The sequence below is a fragment of the Fringilla coelebs genome (genome assembly GCF_963513975.1).
Source record: "Fringilla coelebs genome assembly, chromosome: 7".
NCBI classification, from domain to species: Eukaryota; Metazoa; Chordata; class Aves; order Passeriformes; family Fringillidae; genus Fringilla; species Fringilla coelebs.
Genome location: NC_140035.1, coordinates 21,347,877 through 21,368,576, shown reverse-complemented (window position 1 = coordinate 21,368,576; position 20,700 = coordinate 21,347,877). Strand labels below are relative to the sequence as shown.

At 40.6% G+C, this 20,700-nt stretch overlaps 1 protein-coding gene across 1 annotated transcript in view; it reads left to right on the top strand.

Annotated features, from left to right (window-relative positions):
* The window catches only part of CHN1 (chimerin 1), a 92,735-nt gene that overhangs the window by 7,701 nt on the left and 64,334 nt on the right, over positions 1 to 20,700 (top strand). The window contains exons 3-4 of the mRNA XM_084209080.1: positions 14,133 to 14,171; positions 17,396 to 17,455. Of these exons, the coding sequence (XP_084065206.1) occupies positions 14,133 to 14,171; positions 17,396 to 17,455 (99 nt within the window). The remainder of the gene's footprint in view (positions 1 to 14,132; positions 14,172 to 17,395; positions 17,456 to 20,700) is intronic.

Below are 20,700 nucleotides of genomic sequence, written 5' to 3'. Positions count from 1 at the left end.
AGGCTACTGAGCTGCTCCACCCTGTGGACAGAGATTGTACAGTTCTGCACACAAATGCCTTCACAAGGAAACAAAACAGCCCCAAGACATGGCTCTTTTGTAGTTATTAGCAGAAGATGAGATGCTTCCTCCTCCCTCATAAAATCATCACCTGGCTCAGTTATTCTTTCAGTGCCATGGATTGTATCTGGCTTGTACATCTTCATAAGTGATGGCAGAAAGTTAAAAACCCTCTAGATGTTGCTTTTTTGAGTCTGTGTTGAAACAAGGAAAAATACCATTTGGTCTTCTAAAGTCTACAGCATAGCCAGGACTTGGTAATTGCATGGCATGTGGGCCTCAGGCACCCTCCCTGGCCATGCCCAGGAAGGTGCTGGGAAGAGTTTCTGCAGTTCTCCATGCTGCCCTGAGGGTTTGGCTGTGTGTGGGGTGAGTGATTGGTCATTGTCCCGGTTCTAGTCAGGGGGAGGGAGGTTGGTCACACCCAGCTGGAAGCCAATAGTGTTGCTGTGTGTGCAGCAGCCTCTGTGAATGTGTAAGAATTGGTTGGCATTTGACATTTACAGCACTCTGAATGAAAAAGGCATATAAAATGAAAATGATATATATGAAGTGATTTGAAAGGTATTGGAAATTGGGCTCATAAAGTTCTGTTTATTCATCTGTGAGTCTAATTTCCATGATATATTTTGATACATTCATCCCTAAATTTATTTTCATGACCTTATTAGCCATTCCGTGATAAGCATCTTGGAAGACTGGTCATGTCAGGGCTGGTTTGCTTTTGGTTAAAACTGGGAGAATGCATTAGGAAAACTGCATTCTCTGGTTGTGGTCCTCTGAAGATGTTGCAGGCTGGACTTTGCTACTCACAGTGAGCAGGTAACTTCCTTTTGGTGTCTGTCAGTTCTGTAAGGAAGCCACTGTCACATCCAGCTTTAGTGCAGGTGGCAGGATCTGACTGATGAAAACATCATGTGGTTTGGTCTGGGTACTTCTGGTGCTGGTGGGAGGTGGTGGTTTCCTCTCTGCTACAGTCCTCATCTCCAACTCCTTCCTGCTTCCTTTGTTGCAAGAGCAGTCTTGCCATTTAAGAAGCTGAAATAAAAATATATGTTTTCTGATCTTGATCAGAAGCTGAATGTCCCGAGGCAACTTGCTTGTGTGAAAGTTCACTCTAAACATAAAGGTAAAACTCTGCTTCCTAAATACTAGAATTGTTTTGTTGCCCACCGCATTGTGGTGTGCTGCCACAGCTACAGAACCACAGCTGCAACCATTTAAATTACATAGCAAGTACAATAGAGCATCATGGAATCACAGAGGGGTTTCACTTGGAAGGGACCTTAAAGGTCATCTGGTTCCTACAGCCCTTGCCATGGGCAGGAACACCTTCCACTAGAGCAGAGCCCTGTCCAGCCTGGCCTTGAACACTTTCAAAGATGGGGCAGCCACAGCTTCTCTGGGCAGCCTGTTCCAGTGCCTCAGCACCCTCACAGCATTTCATACAGGAAAGTTTCAGAGTACTGCTGCAGCAGTGGGTAAGGAGAGACTAAATTATTTATTGTGTGGCGTAAATAGGGGACTGTGAAAAAAGGAGGAGAACAGATCTGAAAAACAGCCTCAGTGCCTTAGTGCAGTACCTGACCATTCCTTGTGCTCACATTGTCAGGGCACAAGTCAGTCTCCTCCATGCTGAATTAGTATCTGATACATGTGCAGTCTAGAGCTGACTACAGACTATAAAAGTTGCTGATAATTATTTGGTAGGGCCAGCCTACCAGTGTTTTTCAGCTGTGCTTTATGGTTTCCACGTGAATCTGGACACAATGTTTCAGTGCGATCTGGGATCATTTTTGATTAAAAAAGCAGCCTACAAAAAACCCCAGACAGGATGTACTTCTTCCTCACCTCTCTCCTACAGGCAGAACATGCACGTGTGGGTTTATCCTTCCAATTAAGGAAGCATAATTTTGACACAGCAATTAATTCTACTGATTTCCTTTTTGGCTTTTTTTTTTCTTTTTAGGCAGTATATTTATAAATGGGGCTTAACAAATGTTGAGAAAAATCTTCAGTGGTTTAATAGAAACAGAAGGGGAGGGAGCTTGTCACAGCATCCATTTCCAGTGGTGAGCTCATGGCCTGTAGCTGTGCTGCTGCTTTATTGTGGTGCTCAGGGAGCTCCTGGCTGACCTGTGTATTTCCCAATGCCACATCATGTCACAGCAAGCTGTGGCCACAGTCCCCTCCCTGCACCCTTGTGTGCCCCTCCTCAGTGGCAGAGAGCAAGCACAGCAGGAACTCGATGGAGCATCTTGTCTTCCTCAGATTTTACTGAAGCTGTACTATGTAAGAAGATACCCCCACCCCAATCCACCTCCAGCTGCATTAGACCGAAGGTGATATTTAGTCTCGACTTGCTCTTCTGCAGGCTCAGAATTAGCAGGAGCTGAGCTGTAGTCCCTGTGTCCCAGCTGTCCCAAAGCATGGTGAGCCCCAGCATGCAGCACTCCTGGGACAGGAGCCCAAGCAGCCTCTGAGATGAGCAAGTTGCAGACTGCTCTGTCAGAGAGAGGCTCACTCTGCCTAACTCAGCTTGTTGGCTTTTTTTCTCACTTAGTAGGAAGGTCTGTGAGAAGCAGAGATCTTTTTTTATTGCTTTTTTTGGTGGGGTGGTGTTGATGCTGCTGTTAATAGTGGTTTTTAAATGTAAAAAACTGGCATTTTCCTTCTCCCACTGCTGTGCAAGAGCAGCTGTGGAAAACACAGGCGGAGCTTGCCATGTCTCAGAGCTGTCTTACATTTGCCCTTCTTTCTCTGCGGATATCCTGTGTATCACGGTCTCTGACAATTGCTTGCAACATTCTGCCTCACAGCAGTTTTCACCAAGCTGTGTCAGGCCAGGACCATTTTTAAATGATAAAATTGATTTTTGATCTGTCACATCCTATCACTGTCTTTCTGTCTGTCTGAATGTGTTTTCCTGTGCTGTCAGTTGCCCTGCTAGGGTTCTTTTTATAAAATCAAAGTGGGGCTGAAGACACAAAAAAAAGCTGTTATCCAGAGAGACAATGCGGACTGGGGAAATACTGGGCTAGCAAGGCTTGGGAATAGAGATACTGATCTTTCTTTGATTAACTCATCTATAAGGGCCTCTGCTTCTCTCGCCAGCTACTGTTCCTATTTTCTGTTTAGACGTCTTATTATGAAGGACTAAGTCTGCTTTTCACTTGTGGACAGTTCCATGGGATCTTAGTTCCAGTAAGGATGCTTTGATATCCTAGAAATGCAGCTAATAATTGTTGGAAACCTGTTTAACCCAGTGCCATGATAACATGAGAGCTAATAACCCAAGTTTCCATTACTTGTGGACAAATTTGTCTTTCTTATAGTGGAGAAAAAGGAGAAAGAAAGCAATTTTAAAACAGAGACAAGAAAGCCATCTGAGTTCATCTTCTGTAGGGGGAAAGAAACATGGAGTTAACTGAAGAAGGACTTGGAGGTTATCTCTGAGCATCGATTATATCAAGCTTTCTGGCTGTTTCTCCCATTCCTTCAGGGCAGTACCAAACGTCTGTTCAGCTCTCCTTCCAGCAACCTGTTCCCAGCTCCCCTGATCTGCTTTTCTTCCCCCAAACCCAGGAGGAGCTGAGGACAAAGGGGAAGCCCATGCAGAAAAGTTCCCAGTGCTTGCAGAGCTGCTAAAGAGCCTCTGAGACCATTTGGCCGTTGCTCCAGTCACACAGCGTGCTGGGTGGTGCAGGAGTGCACCCAGAGCACAGCTTCTCCATGGATTGGCCCTGCTCTCTCTCCTTTGTCTGGTTCCTGCCTAGTGCAGCAGATGAGCCTGCCAAGGAGGAAAATCATTATGGAAAAGATGGATGTAATGCTATAAACAGGGAGGGGCTATTGGGTGAAAAGCTTTCACCATAGTTCATTGGCTGCAGTTATAATAGTGAGCCATGGCATTGCCAAAAGGAAATGTGAAGTTTTCAGCTTTTCTACCTGGAGCATCCTAATTCATTTCTTTGGAGGCCTCTTGAATGTTTTATATGAGAAGCAGACGAGGTAAGGAGTGGTGCGTCTCAGACTGGAGAAGCTCACAGCAATCAGAGAGTGCCTTTTGGAATAGAATCTTAAATTCCAATTAAAAAAAAGGCATCCTACCACATTGTTTCTATTTCCTGTCTCAGACCCTGCCAATAGTTTTTTTAGTACTTTCCTTCATGACACTGTAAAAAGCAATCGTGATCTTGGGCCGGGTTACTTTACTGGGTAGTTGCATCTGTTCTGAAAGTAAGGACATAAATACAAACCATATTTTGTCTGAGCAATGGTGTGTGTTATTGACAGCTGTTTTAGAAAATGAAAAATCTGTTTGTAATAGGAATCATAATAGGTTTTATAATTTGATGGTCTAAGAGTTTAAATGGGTCAAGTTTGAGGAAGGAGGAGCTAGGAAGGAGGAAGGATCGGTTTGACCATCTGACACAGTTGGAGCGATGTGCTTTGGAACATGTGAGTCTCTCTTGATGCCAGCTATAACAGCAGTGAGAAATCAGATCTGCTCTTAATTTTCTCTGGAAGGCTCTGATTTTTGCCTGGGCTGCTAATGGGTGGCTTGGTTTAGCTTTTTTTTTTTAGCCCAGGAGGTTAATGAATGCACAGCCGCTATCTTGGTCTGAAATGCAGAGATGGACAAGTTCTCATTGAGTTTTTAACGAGGGATGGGGGGGCAGGGTCAGTTTTATACTCTTTTATTGAGGTTTAGCTTTTGGTAACGCCACAATACTCTAATTAAAAGTGCATTTTAGAGTAGGAAAGTGAACTTATGTTCTTTATGTTGGTGTTGTGTATGGAAAAACAAATCAAAGCAACCAAGCAAATAGTGATAAAGCACATCTCCCCTTTCAGCAAATTAGGGGATTATGCAGTTGATGGAGGGGTTGTATTTCAAAAGTGCTTGTCCTTTTTTTAGGGTCTTTTCTGCTCAACTTTGACTGGACAGACAGTGTATTCAGAGGAGAAGATCAATTTACAGCTAGAAGACACTTTTACACCATATCATGTTGGTTTTTTTCACTAGTAGGGTAACTGTTCAGAATATTTGTGTAATCAAACTCCAATCAATATTGCCTGTCAGATGTGTTGGAGAAATGAAGACAAGAAAAGTATTTCTGTGAATGCCTTGAGACCATGGCTATAACAGTTGTCACTGGCTTGAAGTTATGGCACAACTGCCGTGCCCTTGTTAGTGTTATTAATGTTTGGAGGAAGTGAAGCAAGCGGTGGGAAATGAGCTTTGTCTTTGTGCAGGCAGACTTTTAAAATAGGAGACAAAGAATGATTTGCAGAAGAAAAAATAGGAAAGGAAATGTCAAAGGGTAAATGTTTTCTCCTGTATTATCCCTTGCTATGGTTGGAATGAGTATGAGGTCAATAGCCTCAACAGATATTTCTCCAGCCTTCCATGTGAGCTTCACTGGCCATGACCAAAACAGTGCCTACAGAGAAAACCAGTCTGGGTTTCAAAACAAAGAAGTCTGATTGCAGTGTTCAAGCTTGTGAAACCTGACATTACTCTGAATTTACAGTGGACAAGAATGCTTTACTGAATCTAAAAGATACTTGGAAAAATTTTCTGTTAAATCTAAAAGAGGCAATTCATCCAATAAAGGCCTATTTCTGAAAATTTTGACCTTGCAAAATTAGACTGCAATAGACCTTTCAAATAACCCATGGGAGGATGGGAAACTGCCAAACTCATTGATCCATCTCTTCAGGGCTGCAGTCAGACATAGTTCTGTCACAATGAATTTAAAAAAAGAAAAAAAAAAAGACAGGCTTTTTTTCTTTTAAATAGATGCATTAGAGAGGCATATTTGATTTTGACAGCATCTTCAGTTGGAAGTTGTTTACTGTGTAAATTAGACATTTCAGGGTACATGTGGTGATGTAAATGAGAGGGTTACAGGACACTCTTTGGCCTGACTCTTGTTTTACCTGCAGCTGACCTGCAGAGCCATGTCAGGAAGCAATTCCCACAGTGTCTGTCTTTTCTTAGAGAGCAAAGGGGATGTTCCCAGGAATACTGAAAATCAGCAGCAGCCTGTTGTCTGGAGACTGAGATACAGAAAGTAACATTAAATTTCGTCTTTATTAAATGCCCACAAGGTGGCACTTGTCATCTTTTTACTTCTCTGAGAGCCAAATTTTTATACTTGCTGCAACACTGAGAAATAATACTAGATGTTTTGGAACTTAAAGAGTAAGCTACCTGTGCTTTCATGGCATATTTCCCCACCCCTCCATTAAAATACTGTCAAGAGAAAGACAAAAACAGCTGTGTTTTGCTTGTTACCATTGCATATGTGAAAGTTTCATCTTAAAATTTAAGATTAATTTTTTTGCTGTAAAAGATATATTTTTTTTATTTCTCATTACTTATGCAGTCATATGCCAGAATTTTATTTGGCAAAGAGGAGGAAAAATTAATAGTTTCTTTCTTTGCTCTGGTTAAATGAAAATCTAGAAATGAATGATTTGCAACCTGGTCTAATCACTTAGAGGATGAGTTCATTTCACTGCAGCAGTGCTTGTGATAAGCAAAATATTACTTCTTAAAATTTCCCATCATTTATAAAGAGGCAATAATAATAGACCTGCTCATAAAAGTCATTGAACTCTGGCTGTTTTCAGTGGGTCTCTCTTTCAACCCCATTAGAAGTGTTCCCACAGAATTTATTGTTGCCAGATCAGACACTGTAGAAACAGGATGGCAGTGTGATCCATTTTCTCTTTCCCCCTCAAGACTGATGTAATTATCAGAGCATGCCCTTCCTTGGGCCCCTGCACTTTTGCTGAGTGTGCTTTCTCCTGTCCCCCTTGGTCACATCTGAGAAATGCCATTAGCCCTTGTGGCTTTCTGGGGCATTGTTCACACCGACTTTCTCTTAATCGTGTTTTCTCCAGTAATAGTAAGAAACATAACTGTGCTTTTTTGGAGTAGTGAAAGCAAAAGGACGAGAGGATGAAAGAGCAAATAAAAATAAGTTTTCAATATTAAAAATTGCTGGGGCACAGGATATGTGGTGTAGTGCCATCTTGCAACTGAAGGGATGCTTTCATTATTGGTGCCTGTTTTCAGTGATTTGCATCTTTCCCTTAGATTGTATTTTACTCTTGTTCTCCTCCCAGATGGGAATGCTTCTGAAAAAGAGAAGAAAATACACTGAACTGTTTTCTTGCTGTGATAACTCAAACATAATTTAATTTTAAATGTCTAAAGCTGACCATGTGCATTTGAATTTATGGGCATTGAAAAGTGTAGCTACCTGTGCCAAAGGGTAAGGTAAACAAGTAAAACTTAATATAAGAAGAGTTTTCACTGGTGGCTGTCACCTCTGCCCACCAGCTTGGGCACGTCCCTGTGGGTGGATGGCTTCAGTGGTGCAGTGCCTCTCCTGTGTGCCAGCTCTCCCAGGGCTGGCCTGGGAGCAGCTGGGTGCTCCTGGCTGCCTGTGACCTCTGCCTGCAAATTGCCATCCCCTGGCAGGAGACAAACCATGTGAGCTGGCAAAAGCTCCTTTTTGGACCTAGAGGCAGTTTGTCTCTGTGGTCAGACTGGGATTTAGGTGGCGTTTAGCAGATGCCTCACTCCAGCTCCCCACCGGGGTAGGTCGTGGATGGGCTCAGAGCAGGGGCTGCTCTGCTGGGAGGGTTAGCTGTCTGCACACCACTGAGGTGCCTGCTGAGCTCTAACACCTGCCAGCATGTTGAACTGGATGCCTGTCTGATGTCTTTTCCCTACCTGGAGAAGGTGGAGAAAATAGATGGTGGTTTATTTGGAGACTTGTGCACTGAAGCTCCTTACAGCATTGGTGTCTTAGGAAGAGCCTAAAAGTTTTCAAAGCATTTTTCTTCTCCTTAATTCAAAGGAAATTGTGTGCCAAAGATAACATTAAAGAAGCATTAAAGACTCAATAACATTCTGGAAGTATCAGTCATCGTGGCTGAGTGACATACAGAAATGTGGTGCTTATTGCCTGAGGTGTTCTTAACCCTGTGGGGATGTTCCCATAAACAAAGGCAATTCTGTGATGCCCAGGTTATGAAACCCTAAGTGTTTTCCACATGGCCCCAGGCCATATGTGCCATCAGCTTCTTGTCATTAATGTCTTTGTTTTGAGTCACTAATGGAGCAACATTACATTTGGGTTAACATTATTTATTCAGTGACTTCTAAACCCCAGCTTTTTTTTTTTTTTTTTTTTTTTTTTTTTGTTAAATAGCAGTATAAGATGTTTTGTTTAAGAGAAGAGGAATATTCCAAAAAGTTGCATGTCATGTCTTTAAAAATGTGCTGTAAGCCTGTGCAAGATATTTTAGTCAGAAATAGTTTGTTGCCCTTTTGCTTTGGAAAGATGAAGGCAGGACAAGATTGAGCCAGAGGATCATTTCCCCTTTTCTAGTCACGAGAAGGATTTCAATGCTGAAAAAGTATTTGTTTCCAAGAAGACATTTCTTGCCAGGTAAGAAAGCCTGACCGCTGCGTTCTGTCTCGTGTATTGGCACGGACTGAAGTGCGGCTCTCTGCAGCCTTTGGCAGCTCTGTGTGGCACCCTGAAGCCAGGGTGGGGCAGGTTGGTTTCCACAGGACCTGCTGCTGTAATAGGCAGCAGCCACGCGTGTGACACTTGCTCTTTGCATCAGGGTCCTGCTCCTGCCCACCACCCATGACAGATTGTCATCCAGCTTACTGCTCCTGGTAGCAGAGGGGTGCAGAGAGGGGTTGTGCAAAGAAAAGGGCATCCCAAGGTCTGGTCTGGAGCAATGAAGGGTGTTTGGTGTGTGTCCCTTCTTTCTTCCCTACACATGCTCCAGACAGGGATGGTTTGGTGTTTTCTGCACCCTCCACCTTGCTGCCCTGCTCCAGAAGCTGCCTGGAATCATCTTCCCCCCTGCTGCCAGCTGCACAGGGACTTCTGCAAAACGCTTCCAGTGCTGCTGCAGCCAAGGATCAGCATCTCATATTTACCCTGAAACCATGGAGTTGTAGCCCATCTGTTTTAGTGCTGCTGCCTAGGGCAGTGGCTGTATTCAGCCTTCAATTAACTCAGTGCTGTTTGAGTTTTATTTTGGTTGGAGTGTGTAAAAGCCCTCACTGCTAGGGCCTGCTTGGCTGCTGCTGAAAACATTTTGTGATGGCTTGAGCTTAGTTTCTGAAATGCTCTTGGCACTTGTACTCTGAAAAACAGAGATGAAATGACATTTTCTGTTAAATTGCGCTGGTTTTTGTGGCTTGAGGATCTCACCAGCAAATAAATTATGGCTTTGTTTCTCCAAGTCAACTGATTTTTTTGTGTGTATCCAGTGGGCATAGAGAAGGTGCTAATAAGGAAGATCTGGGGGCTGGAGACAAATTTTCTAGAGGTTTCTTTTCAGGCACAAAAAGGAGTCTGTTGTATGGGTCAGCAAATGGCCACATCCACTGGGCTGGTCGTGAATCTCTCCAGGAGTTAATTTTTGATGCATGCTGCTGCCAAACAAAGCAAGACTGACCTCTTACAAGACATGCCTTCTGGTTAGTGCCTAGCTGGAGCTTACAGAAGAATGTTTATACTTTCTTACATCTTTTCATATTTGTGACTTACACCATTCTTTGGTCCTAGATCAGTTCCAAACATGAAATCAGACTTTTTTTTTTTTTCCTCCAATCATGTTGGTATTTGGTCCACATGGCTGGGAACGGGTTTCTTCCACAAAGCTCCCCATCTGAGGCCTCACCTGTATTCAATAGAGATATTATCACATAAAACCAAAGGCTGGGGTAAGAGCTGCTGTCTCAGCAGATAGATGATTGTTTCTTCCCAGACAACATTAATCTCTGCTGTTAGAGATGACCAAGGTGCAGGTACTGACATCCAGTAAAAGTAAAACTGAATTCTCTAGAGTAAATCTCTCTGTAAGCCCTCCATTGCTTTATGGGGTTACCCTGCAGAGTTAAGCTGCTGCTGCCCCTCTACCCTTGAACTGGCTGAGAAACAGCCATTGCAAGCAGAGGTAAACATTTTAATTCTTTCTTTAAAAGGAATAGACAAAGACGAGCACTCTAAACAGTTTGAGGCAACAGTAACAGTTTTCATATCTGCAGTTAAAATGTGCACTCTGAAAGTACTGCAGCTCTCCAAATTTGTGTAGTGGCTAAAATAGGAGTGGGTAAGAAAGAAGCAAAATAACGTAGGGAAATGCTACATTGTTATGTCACACTTAGTCACATTTGTGTTTATGGAAAATCTGAGATGTTCTCCTAGTGTTGTGTCTCTATATGAACTTCTAAATGGCTCTCTGGTTGTCTGCTGGCAGAAGCCCATTTCTGTGGAAGTGAGTATTTCTGACGGTCAGTCTGTGCTTGTCAGTTCTTAGTTGCAGGTGGTTTGTGCTCAAGATGCATAGTTAACTTTTTTTTTGGGTGAATTGGTGTGCTCAAAGGAGGGCATTCTGGACCCAGAGAGCAATGCTCCTGCCCACTGTGACGTTTCTGACTGTTGCCAGAAGCTGCCTGTTGTGCTGTTCTGGGCTTTCTGTCTCTGTTTTCTCTGCATTTAAGCAAATTGCAAGGAACCTTGGAGTAGAGATGAGACAAGGTGGCTTGAGAATGAGCAGGTGGAGTGGGATGGATAGGTGAGTCCTAACAGGACAACATGGGGAAGCAAACCAAAGCACTGCTCAAGGATGAGGGGAGAGGTCTTGCGTGGAGGTGGAGATTGCTAAGGCTGGGGGAAAGCAAAGTCCTGGAAAAGAGAGGAGTGTGTTGTGAGTGAAGAGGATAATGGCAAGCAAGTGCTGAGTATCCAGAGTTTCTCTTGTGATTAGAATATAAGGAAACCAAAAGTAGATCTTCAGGAAACTTTGCATTTCCAAATGAAACAAAGTGAGAGAGGATGAGCCACTTGGATCATCCTCAGCACTCTACATACATGGACTGATGGCATTAAATAATGCTTGTACAAACTGCCAGAGTAAGAACAAACACTATGTTTGAGTTGCTCAGAGTAAAGTTGGTGTAACACCACTTGTCAGAAGCTCTATAGAAAGCTGAAGAAAAGTGTTTACTGTCTTACATGGTAAATTTGTCTTATGGGAAATCTGTGTGGTTTTTAAGTACATATCATCTGCACCGTGTTTGTAGCACAGTTAATTCTGAGGGAAAGTATCTGTCAGCTTGAAACTGGTCTCAGTTTGAAATTGCAATTTATGTACGTGGACAGTGTCCCTGATCTAAAATGTCTTGCTGATTAGAATGCCTTCATACTGGTGAAAATCTGAGCAGTGCTGGTAGGATCACATCTGGACAGAGCTGATAGCATCAGCTCATGTATTTGTTTTCCCTAATGCTCTAGGCCTTTGGAGAAGAGTAGCTTTAAGTTGAATTGCATCTCACTTAGGGCAGAAAATACAGTTAAGATGGAACCTGATGCACAGCTTGTAGAAAATTATTTTATCCTGGAAACATTTAGCAGAGCTGAGTTACTGTGAAAAAAATCTGAGAACTGACAGTGTACTTTATTGCATTAATTAGAAAGTGCTGCAGCATTAGTGAGAAAATGTATTTTGGGTTCCACATTTTCTGTGGGTTTTTTATCATGCCTGTAAGTGCTTTTCAGATGCCTAATTGGAGATGCTGTATGTGGAAGCCTGTACTATCTGAAAATCAAACCCTTTTCCTAATAATGAATTTCTAAGTACTTTTGATGTATTAAATGGGACCACTTCAGTTAACCTTTACAAAAAGGTAACTAATAGACAGAGCTGGTGTTTATGCTTATTCTATTTCATCTTTGTGTAGTAGGATAGTTTTAGTAATAGAAACATTCTTGCTCAGAAACAAACACTAGGAACCCTCTGCTTTACTGTTCTTGTGTTTGCTACTACACTTTAAAAAAAAATTACAATAGAAATCACCTTTTGTTTTTTCATTGCCTCGTGTGGGATGGCTGGAGGGTATTCTCACACTGTAAAGGCAATAAAGCTCACCAACAGATTTTTTTTCTAACTAAATCCTTCTGCACAGCTGCATAACATAAATCATTCCTTCCCATTTCTGAATGTTAGTTATTTCTTGTATGAAAGTAACTGCTGTTCTTGCCTGACTTTAACAAGGTTTGAGGTTTTTCGTTTGGCACAAATATTGTCACTTTTTAGTTTTATAACCACGATGCCCTTAGCTGTAACAATTGCATGGCTTGAGTGTGAGCAAGTACAGGTTAGACTGCCAAGATGTTTTTATTTTGGTAACAATCAGCTCATATTTTAAAAATACAGTGTGTGTTGTCCTTTACTTAAATTATTTATTTGTGAATTCAACTAGTGCACTTATTGCCAAAACCCAGAGTATATAAAAAGTAAATTCAGGTGGTGGGGTAACAGTTGTCTTCTGGGACTAAAGCCATTATTTTTACTTTCAAATTTTGCTCCTTTTCCACGTGACATTGCATTGCTAAGGGATCATGTTACAATGCTTCTGGAATGAATCGACTTGCACTGCCTTAATTAAAGGTATCAAAGCAGGAATGAATAACCCTGCCTGCATCTGTTGCTGCTGATTTGCTTTTACTACCTCAGTGAAGCACGAGCTGCTTAAGGTCTCCCTGCAGATTCAAGGTGTTCTTGCTGCTCTGCAGGATGTGGTAGAGCATCTGCAGGACCTTCCAAAGATCAAACCCCATCATAATGGCAGTTTAACTGAGTGCTGCCTTCATAATAAAATCATAATGAATTGTATTTAAAAAACCCACTGCCACCAAGGTGGTCTGCAAGGTCTGCACCCTCTTCATGCACAGAGCTAAAATATGGGGTAAAAATGGAACAAAATTACAGTGCAGTCAGGGCAGGGAATCTTCTGGGAGGGTCTGGCAAAGCCTGTGCCAGTTAAACTGGAAAATATCTCCTTCCACTAAGCACTAGTTTGGAGATATTTGACATGACTTTGTGTGAGAGTGGACTACAGCAAGTACCTGAAAAAGAGAGATTGCTTACTCGAAGGGAAGGCAAAGCAAAATCTCAGCTTCAGGCTCAGTTTTGCAGGCCTTAAGGACTCTGAAGTGGAGATGCCACTCAGGCCAAAATTCAAGCAACAGGTTCCCAGATTGCTTGATCTTCACGTAACCTTGTAATAAAAATTAGAAATTCCTATTGTGGTGGGTGCAGCAGGTAGTTCCAGTGAGCTGACAATTGCAAAGAGAGCTCAGGCTTGGAGGCTGCAGTCAGCAGGGGCTTCAGACAGCAAGGCTGGCTGTGTGGGTGGCTCAGCTTGTGACCCTCTGGTGGGGAGGATGCAATAATTCTCACCAGCTCCAGGCAGATAAGCACAGCATCTTGCTGAAAGCCTCAGTGGCTTGTGGCATCAGAACTGAAGCTGGTCAGAGCAGTGGAACAGTGGATCAAAGTTTGCAGCATAGCCCTGAGCTCAAAATGTTGGATCAGTTGTAAAACAAGTCATAGGGGTGACAGAACTTAGAAGACATTGGGATCCTATTTTAAAAAAATTTTATCTGAGAATTAAAATCTAGGAGTAGAAATATGTTGTTACTTTTAATATATAGTTACTACTTCCAAAAAGAGCTTGTACTCAGTATGAAAAAAACCTCCATTTCTCCAAAGTATTTTGCTGTCCTTGCATACTCTGATTTTATTTTAAGAGTTGTTAATTGCCATCCAGAAGAGGAAAAAGCTAATGGCAGGAATAAGTTGCATGGGAACTCATTTATTGGAGTATAAATTGAGATTAAAAAAATCTTTCTGGTGTAGTTGAAAATGGAACTTAGATACATAGTGAAATAATATACATTCTTCCTCCTCACAGTATACTGGCTTCTGATCTGCATGTTTGCCATTTTTCAGATTTGTTTCTATAGTTTTTTTCCCTAGCTGGATAAAGAAAATACCTTTTTACATTTTTAGTTTAAGTAAAAAGGGGGGAATTATAACAGGTTGTTCTATAATAGTAAAAAGTAGGTTTAGAACCTAGGTGCAATATTATCTTAATAATTCTGCAAGTGCTTCTGCAGTTTTTTTCTGTGTTAAAATGTTTCCTATGCAACATTAAGATTTTTTTTGGTTTTTTTCAGATACTGATGAATACAGACCACCTGTTTGGAAATCTTACTGTAAGTATCTCAGCATTTTGGGGCTTTTTCCCAAGTTAGAGCTGAGTAAGTTTCAGCTGGATGCTTTAAAAGATTTATTTATCTTTTCATCAGAATGTGAGCTTAAGAAGCATCAAAGGGGTTCACTTCTGTTTAGGGACACATACAAGGAGGTAGGTTCACTACCCCAAGGGCAAGTGAACATTGATTGTTTAGAGGAGTAGATTCTCTGCCCCTTATTAACGTGCATTGTCCCACTCCTGCTTGGTCTTGCTCGAAGTGGTTTGTCTCCCTAGCCCAGGGCTTACATAAACTCCATTCATGCCTTAAAGTTGGTATCCTTGCAAACTTCTAGGGCTCCTGTGATCTAGTGCCTTGCATCACTAGAGCTGAGCTTGAGCTGGTTAAGAATACTCAAAATAAATTGTTCTCTTCAGGAATTTGCTGATGTAGTACAACGAGAGGATTTCTTTGGCCTGGTGTGACAAATCACAAGCAGCTTTTTGGAAGCCCTGATTGGAAGGGCCTGGATGCTACCAGCCTGCCTGTGCTCTGCAGTTCTTGGTGTGAGTGTGCCTGTGGCCTTGCAGGCTGCCTTAGTCAGGTGTGCAGGGCAGCAGTCCAGGTGCCTTGCCCTGAGATCAGAGTTGCCACTCTCTTGGGGAATTCACAACTTGCTGGTTTTTTTTCAAGAAAAACCAAACCCACAAAAAAGCAAACAGCCATTTTAAATGCAAAAGAATTCCATGTAAAGGGATGACCTCTTATTTGGCTGTGCAAATGGAGGTTTAGGGACATGGAAGAGAGCATGAGAAAACAGTAAAAGAGCATTTTAGCTTTCCACAGCGGAAGCTCACCAATAATTTCTAGTTCTTTGTAGATACAAAAGCCAAGATGTGAGACATTTTGAGACTTGAGGAACCACAGCAAGAAAGAAGATTCTTCTGTGAAAAGCAGATTTTGAAAACAGAATATTTGTGTGTATAACACACTTAACAGTTTAGGGATGTCAGACTTACATTTGCATTACTTTGTATATGTTCGGCTTGGTGTCTTGAGGCTGGATAAAGGGATTTGCTCAAGCAACATTTCACATTGTGAAAATATTTGCTCTCTAAAGGTTGAGGAGATTTAGCACTTGAGAAAATGTAGTTACTTTAATAGGTTTCCATCCTACTGTGGGAAACTTTTTAATCGGAGATGTAGAATTAAAGGCTAGGTGAGAACCATGGTTAGAAAGAGAGAAGTGTAAGAGGGCAGATTTGATTATTTTTTTTCAGCTCTGTATCTTCTGTGAACTCAGGGAACACTGCTCCAGTTTATTCCACACCATAATCTAGAAGAGGGAGGTTGAACCTCTCTAATACCAGATCCTCATTGCCAGCTTGACAGAAGCTGAAAGCCTGGGCACGTGCACAGGTGTTTGCACCCACTCTCCAGCGTGGTTTGCATGTGTGCTTCGTGTGCCCCCGCTGTCCTGCCTCATCGGGGTTTGCCTGCTCTGGTGAACCTTCCCATGGCTCTGGATCCTGAGCTTTGATCAGATTTCTGTCTCATGACAGATGAAGAGGAATGTCTTGTTTGACTTCCCTGGCAATAATTACAGCAAGGAAAAACTGGTGTTGAACAGTTTGAATTGCATCCATCGCTTGGAGGAGGAGGGAAAGGAATCCCATTTTGTAACTTAGCTAGTCAGCATGCTGTGCTTCTTACTGGAAGAGGAGAAAGATATTGCCAATGGTGAAAAAGAATTTCCTTTCAGAAAATCTGTTCAGCCTGGCTTGAAGTAAGGTGGGAAACAGTTCTCAGTTTTCAGGCAGTTTCTGTGGAGCATGATGATTGTGGGTCTCCTCTTTTGTGAAATTCAGAAAAATCTTAACTTGCTCTTTCATTTTGGTTTTTTTTTTTCCTTTGAACTTGGCTCTGCAGTTCTCAGAATTAGGTATGGACAAGATCCAGGGCCATCAAATACAGCTTTTACAATAGTAGCTAGGGAATCTATGTGCTGGCAATATAAATGGTCATGCTATGCCTAAAATGATAATTGCCCTTTTATACACCAATGTGCTGTTCTTTATCACTTGCAAAAATCATTTTTTTATTACGCAGAGTGGAAATGACTGATTTTAGTAGCAACAGGAAAAAGTGTTAGGTTTTTTTATCTGGAACAAAGGGAATGTTTTTTACCTGTTTATCTCACGATTCAGTGGTCATTGGGCATCTTGCCATTTTCTCCATTCCCATGTAGGCTGACAAATATGTGCAGCATTTGCCAGTGGAAAAGATTTGGAATCAAATAAGAGTTGTAATTAAGTCAAATTGTGTTGGTTAAATAATGTATGGTCTTATTATCTGAAAAAGGTGATGGCACTGTGTAGACCTTGGTTTTCGTACTAATGATTGCAACATAATTTAATTTTGAAATATTACAATTCCAAATGTCCAATTTGCCATTTCTAGTGTACTATTGAAATGCTAACTTAGTGTTGACAGCCTCATTTTGAAGGTGACTTGCCAAACCAGATTCAGTTGGCATAGAAGTTGAAAGTCATTCCTTTGGTATTATACTATAAAGTCTGCACATACTAGTAGCACTCAGTTACATCTGGTTGTAAAGATCTGTTCTGGCTTGATGAAGCTTATTTTAAAAATAGAGAAAAAGGAGGAGGAAAGATATAAAGGTAAGTAAGTGTATGTCATAATTTGGGCCTTAGCTATTTACTCTGCTACTCAGCTCATTGTCTTTAGATCTGCAAAGGCCAAGGCCATCTTTCTCTTTCTTCAGAAAGATCCTCACTGAGCAGAGGCAAAGGCAGAGGGTTTGACAGTGCACAGTTCTGAATGATTCTTGTAAAGTCTTGATGAATTGCAGGTGACTGGGTGTGTACCCAGCTTAGTAGCATTGGGCTCCATCTGCTTACCAAAGAAAGTCTGACAGCAGCCTGATTTGACATATAATGAACTTTAGTTTGTGTTTATTATGATTCTTTTTCTGATCTGTTTGCTGGAACTTGTCTGATCTCACCTAATTATTCCATATTACTTGATGAATTCTTTGTAAAGAAAATCAATATCCCATTTTGGCTTGCAACATTCTTTTTTTCTGACCACTTGTTAGTAAATTTTTATATCTTTTGTATCCTTGTGTTAAATTTTGCAGGAAGTCTCCTTTATTTAAACTGCAATGTTCCTAACTTACACAATGATTCTCTATTAATTAGAATTTAACTTCTGCCTCCTCCCAGTGTATCAGCTGCAACAGGAAGCTCCCCATCCTAGAAGAATAACCTGCACTCGTGAGGTAGGTATCACAGGGCTCAGTTCTATACAGTCCAGTAATTCCATGTCTGTACTTAATTGTGTCCAGCCCCCAGAGTGGTTCCTTGGGACACCTTGTGCTGTGATTACAGTGAGTAGCCTTGGGGCACTGGTACTTGGAAATCCATTTGTTCTAAAAATGGAATTTAAAGCATTTTGATGTGTATCATTTACTGAGACTCATTTACTACTTTTTGATTCTTAGACATATGGAAATGTACATTTTCTCCTCATTTTCTCATGAGGATCTCATTTGTGAATGTTTTAATTCCACAGAATTAGAACCTCAATTTTTCTGTATATATTTTGATTTCTTTAAAATAATTTAAAAAAAAACAACAAAGAAATGAAAAACCCCAAACCGACCCATAATTGAAAGTACCAGCACAGTTAAGGAAATCATACAATGCTTAACATGACAATTGTAATTATTTGACTGCACAAAATATATGTACTGTGTAGTCAGGCAGAAATTGTAAACTGATGAAGGAGTCTGGGACATTCAGTAAGATGTGTTAGCATAATATCCAAGACTAGTTTGGCTGCAGAGAAGGGCTTGGAGCTCTTCTGTCCTAGGTGGTAAGAACTCACAAGCAAATTTCATATTAAGTTCTTTTTCATAGTGTTTCTTAGAATACTATTAGCTAATCCAGTCAAATAAGCAGAGACATAAATGTGTATTCAGTATCTGAAAATTAAAAATTTTTACTGCCCCTGGTGTGATGGAAATTGTTCAGCTATTGATCAGAAAAAGATTGTCCTCTTTTTAGAATAGAACAAGAAACTTGCCAGCCAAATATAAAAGCATCTGTGTAAATCTTCTTCAAATACGAATTACACTGACTACTACAACTTTCTCATCCTCATTTTCACTGAATTTAAATTCTGTTAATTGGAAAATGTTACTAGCTTTGATAGAGATAGTTAATTTAAAAGTTGGACTGGTTTGCAAAGGAAAATTTGCTGTGGGTGAGTGGTGGCCTCTAGCCTGTTACAGTCAGTGGGGGATTTGCAAAAGTATCACAAACAATCCAAACATTGCAAAGTCCTGTCATCAGTGGAGAATGAAATGCAACAGATCAGTGTCTGTAATGTCATACTGCTATGAATTTATTCCAAAACAAGATTATGACTTATGACAAACTAAAGTGTAAAACTGTCCCTGTGTCAGAGTGAACAAAAACTGAGACATTGTGTGTTTTAAAAGAGTTTCTTGAACTCTGCAGAGTAAACCTGTGTCTGCACCATGAACATAGAAACTGAAAGAAAAGAGAAACAAAAGCTGTAGATTTCGAAACTCATGTGAATAAAAGTAAATAGCACAAAACTATGAAAGAATTAGTCAGGTATTTAGCTGCAGAATAGAACATGTTAAATACACATTTTATCATTGAAGAATTACTTTTTTTTTTCTTATTGGAAGCTTATTTTTAACTAATAAAGGTAAAATTGAATAAATACATTATCAGTGTGCATTTTCCTACTTCTGCATTAATTCTTTATAATGCAGATAAGAGTTTTTCATTATAAGTGTTGAACAATTTATGCAGCTGAGCTGATTTGAAGTGAAAATATATTCAGCAAGCAGTAACTTGTTAACCTTTCTCTCTGGTCTCAGCCTCTCCTGCTTGTGCTGAGCTTTGTGATCTGTTCTTTCTCAGCTGGGTTTCTATTAGCAGCCGCACATGAGCCAGTGGGGAGCAGAATCTTTTCCTAAATGGTTGAATTATTCAGCTGTATAAACAAATTCATAAATCTTAGCAAGAGAATTTTGGTCCTGAGAACATCAAAGAGGTCAGTGGAATGAACAATATGTAATATGGTGAGGTATTAACACAGAAATTGCTCTTCTTGCCTTATTGTAATCCACTTGTTGACAAAAGCAGGAGCAATGATTAGGGGTAAAAAGCACTTGTTAAAGAATAATTGGAAATCACACCGTAAAAAAAACCCAACCCTTTATTTCATGTGCAAAGGCACGCATTGTACGAGTGCTGATACTGAGAGGTGTATCAGCACTCTCAACAGAATGACCTACTTAACTTGAAATGCTTCTCAAATACAAAGAATTCAAGTTTCTGCTCTGCTACACGAGTTTAATATCAGAGCAACACGCAGATCAGTGGAGAGATGCTGAAGTAAAAAGAGCATTGCATTCATTTGGGATTTTTTATTGTGAAGGTGCAGCAGAGCCGAGCCTTTTAATAGTCCATGAGGTTAAAGTTGATAATTCCATAGCATTCTAAGGTTATTTGACTTCTCCATGAGGCTTGCATGCAAATTATAATGTTGTTTGTCCAATTAATACTGTATTTCCTCCATGAAATTACTATTTTTTCTGCATATAATCTTATATACATGTGTGCATGCATAGGCATATTTAGGGCAGCCTTGACTGACATATAAAAGCATTCAATGAACAATTTAAAATAACTATGGGAAAAAATACATAGTATGGAGAAATTAAAATCACTGGCTTTTTCTGTCCTTTTAGGAAGCTTCATCCTAATTCAGTGCTAATTGTTAATAAACCTGTTAAACAGCATCTCTGTGGAGTATTGTGTAAATGGTCAAGAAAGACAGAATATGGGTGTGTATAATGCACATCCTTATTAGAGCTGTTTGTAAAGGTGGCTTTATCTGCATATTTGACCAGGATGACTTTCCAAATTTCATTAGAGCTAAGCTTTTTTCCTGTTATAAGGTGCTTGCCATATCTGCTTGATTTGTCTGTTCATAAATTTGGTTTCATTGCCTTCACCCCTCACTTTGAAAAAATGACAATTTAAGCAATGGTGGATATCTTGTTCATCTTTGTGTTTCTTGAAGGTATCATAGGGAGACCCTAATCTTTTCCTGTGGCCTCTGCATTAGTGATATACAAATAAACACATTGAAAACAAGTATGTTATGCTTTTCCCCCCCATTTTTTTCCAAGTTAGAAGCAATTTTTAAAACCTTGCCAACCAAACAGGAACAGGAAATTTTTCCCATAAGTAAAAATCCTGAGAAGTCAAGAGGCAGTGTTTGGCTGATCTTTGCTGGATACAAAGAAAAAGAAGCAGCTATGTCCGCTCTTACACTCAGCAATGCTTTGGTCCAAAAATATTACCAAATCAGAAGAGAATTCTGCAGAGGATAATTACACTGTATTTTCAGCTATCAGCTTTAGCTAATAGGACCAATTTCTTGCTATCATCTTATTTTAAGATATATTTTCTTTCTTGGATAG